Source organism: Malassezia sympodialis, genomic scaffold (genome assembly GCF_000349305.1).
Source record: "Malassezia sympodialis ATCC 42132 genomic scaffold, msy_sf_35, whole genome shotgun sequence".
NCBI classification, from domain to species: domain Eukaryota; kingdom Fungi; phylum Basidiomycota; class Malasseziomycetes; order Malasseziales; family Malasseziaceae; genus Malassezia; species Malassezia sympodialis.
The window spans coordinates 1-2,743 of NW_017387832.1; the positions used below are offsets into that span (position 1 = coordinate 1).

The window sequence follows — 2,743 nt, forward strand, 5'->3', positions numbered from 1 at the left end:
GCGCGCGCCCGCGGCGCCCAGCGGCCGCGCGCCGCTCGTGGCGCGCACGCTCGGCGCGCTCGAGCGCGGCGCGATGCCGACGCTCGCGGACCTCTGTGTGCAGCGCCTGCTCAGCGACGACCCGCTCGTGATCGAGCAGTACGAGACGGGCTGCCTGCGCGCGCTGCAGCACACGCTCACTGCGAGCACGGTGGCCAAAATCGAGGCGGCCCGGCGCAGCGCGACGGCGTCCTGGGGCACACGCGCGGACGTGGGCGGACGCACGCGGCCGCTGCGCTGGTACGAGGATGCACCGCCCGGCGCGCCGGCGCCGTCCACGCTCGACGTCGATACCGCGCTCGAGCAGCTGGACGATGCGTGCGACAATGTGTGGTTCCAGCGGTGCCCCGGCGAGCACGAGCGCCCGGGCGCCGGCGACGCGCCCGGGTCCGGCTGCGACTGGCCGCCGGGGCCCGCCGGCCCCCTCTTTGTGCGGGCGGCCGAGTCGCGCATCGAGTGGGTCTCGCATGTGGCCGGCGTCCGCGTCGCGAAGCAGGCCATCGAGATGGCCGGGACCACCGTGCAGGACACGCCCGCTGCCTCGTCTGGGTGCCTGCCGATCCTCTGGCGCGGGTGCAGCCCGGGGTGCCTGCGCTTCCTTGCGGCGCCTACCGTGCCGCACGGTGCGCATCAATGACCCGCTGCCGCGCGGCGCGGCGCGCGCGCGCGCGCGCGCCGGGGACCGGCGCCGACGTAGTGTGTGTAGGCCCCTTGGCACGTTGGGCGACCGTCTCGGCACGGCGCGCCTGGAGCTCGGCCTGCTGGGCATGGCGCGTGGCCTCGTCGCGCGAGAAGCGGTAGAATGCGGCGCCGCGGTCCCGCACCTCCCAGTCGGCGTCGAAGTGCGTGGCCTCCGCGCGTGGCGGCGCGATGCGCGTGTCGAGCTGGCGCACCTCGCGGCGGTACACGGGGAAGGCCGTCGCGGGGCCGTACACGGCGTCATCGTCCGCGGGCGCCTCCAGGTCGTCGCTCTCGCGCATATAGTCGCGGGGCACGTCGCTAGCGCGCACGGCGCGTGTGCGCCCAAACTCGTCAGTGTACTCGACGAGCTCCTCGGCGTCCGCGAGCTCCGTGGGCGGCGACGGCGTCGACGCCGGGCTTTCCACGTCCTTGGCGTCCCAGTCGACGAGGCCGTCGTCCGCGAGCCCATAGCCCTGCGCCAGCTTGTCGTAGCGCGCGGCCTTGTGCGCGAGGGCGCGTGCGGACGCGGCCTCCCGGTCGTCGGGGTCGCGTGGGTGTGGGCGTGGCGCGGGTGCCGGGCGGATCTCGGTGCGCAGGCGCAGGGGGCCCTGCGGCGCCGGCGTAGCCGACGCGCGCGCGCGCTCCCGCGCCGCATGGAGCTCCGCGCGGAGCTGCGTCACGCTGCTCGCGTCCGGGGCCATGGCAAGTGGCGGCGCGCGGCCATGTGGAGGCGACGGGGCCGGCCGGGCTCGTCGCTTGTGCGACCATGAGCGACACGGAGATGCGCGACGCCGATGCCAGCGTGATACGTGCCCCGAGGCGCGCGAAGGCGCCGAAGGATGCCATCAAGGTGCCGCCTGCGGTGAAGGCGCGGTGGCGTGATCTGACGGTGGCGCAGCTGCCGCACCTGCCGCCGGCGAGTGTGGCGCCGTCCGCGACGCTGCAAGCGGCGCTCCAGGCGGCGCGCGCGCACCACGGGCAGTGTGTGCTGGTTGTCGATGACGGGCAGCTGCGCGGCTACGTGGACATGATTGACCTGGTCGCGCAGGAGACGCAGGGCTCGCTGGACGACCCGGTATCGAGTGTGCAGCAGCCGCTGGCCGGCACGCGGCGGGCGCCGCGCTTCCCGACGACGTACCGTGTGATCCACCGCGGCACGCCGCTGGCTGAGGTGGCGGCGTTCCTGAGCGGGGCGCCGTTCGCGCTCGTCACGGAGGCGGTGCCGCGCCGTGTGGAGAGCGTGATCACGGCGAGCGACCTGGAGCGGTACGCGGAGGTCGCGCAGCTCGATGCGCCGGCGGCGCCGATCGGCAGCCGGCCGGAGGAGGAGTCGCGCCGCGACCGCTCGCTCGTGGATGTGCTGCAGGCGCTCGATGGCTATGCGCCGCTGATTCCGGACGAGGTCTCTGACTACTACCTGGAGCGCGCCGGCTTCCAGTGCGACGATGTGCGGCTGTGCGTGTGCCTGGCTAACGGCAGGAAGCGGCTCCTGGCCCTGGCTACGGAGAAGTTTGTGGCGGATATTGCCTCGGACGCGTTCCAGTACGCGCGGATCCGGACGAATGTGGGCCCTGGGCGGAGCAGCCGCCCCGGGGCCGCAGGACGCGTACGTGGCGCCGCTGACCCCAGGACCGCACGCGCACCGTGCTCACGATGGACGACCTCAGCGCCGCGCTCGGCGAGTATGGGATTGATGCGCGACGCGCCGAAACCTTCCGCTAGCTTCGATCGATGGGCGCCGCAGCTCGCTTAGCTAATTATTTAGGAAGATACCTGCCAGGGCCTCGACCGCGGAGGCGGACCCAGGTGCATCGCCACGGTCCAGCGCCTGTCTTCCCCGAGGTTGGGTGGGTAGTGTACTGAGCGATCGTCTAGTTGTGCGGCATATGGAGTCGACCCAGCGCGGCACATTTTCGCCGCTCGGCCCTGCAGCAGCGCTGCGGGCTGCCGAGCCAGGGTCGTCCGAGTTTGACGCGTTCATTCACTCGGACCTGTGCGCCGGCTCCAGCGGCTCGCAGGACTC

General features: G+C 73.3%; 1 protein-coding gene across 1 annotated transcript; it reads left to right on the plus strand.

Moving 5' to 3' along the window:
* Window positions 1–1,486: 1,486 nt before the first annotated feature.
* On the plus strand, window positions 1,487–2,414 carry MSY001_3504 (uncharacterized protein; the record flags this gene model as incomplete). Its single annotated transcript, XM_018885403.1, has 2 exons — window positions 1,487–2,229; window positions 2,264–2,414. 2 exons carry the CDS (start codon window positions 1,487–1,489, stop codon window positions 2,412–2,414), a joined length of 894 nt encoding a protein of 297 aa, XP_018741966.1.
* Between the last annotated feature and the right edge of the window lie 329 nt (window positions 2,415–2,743).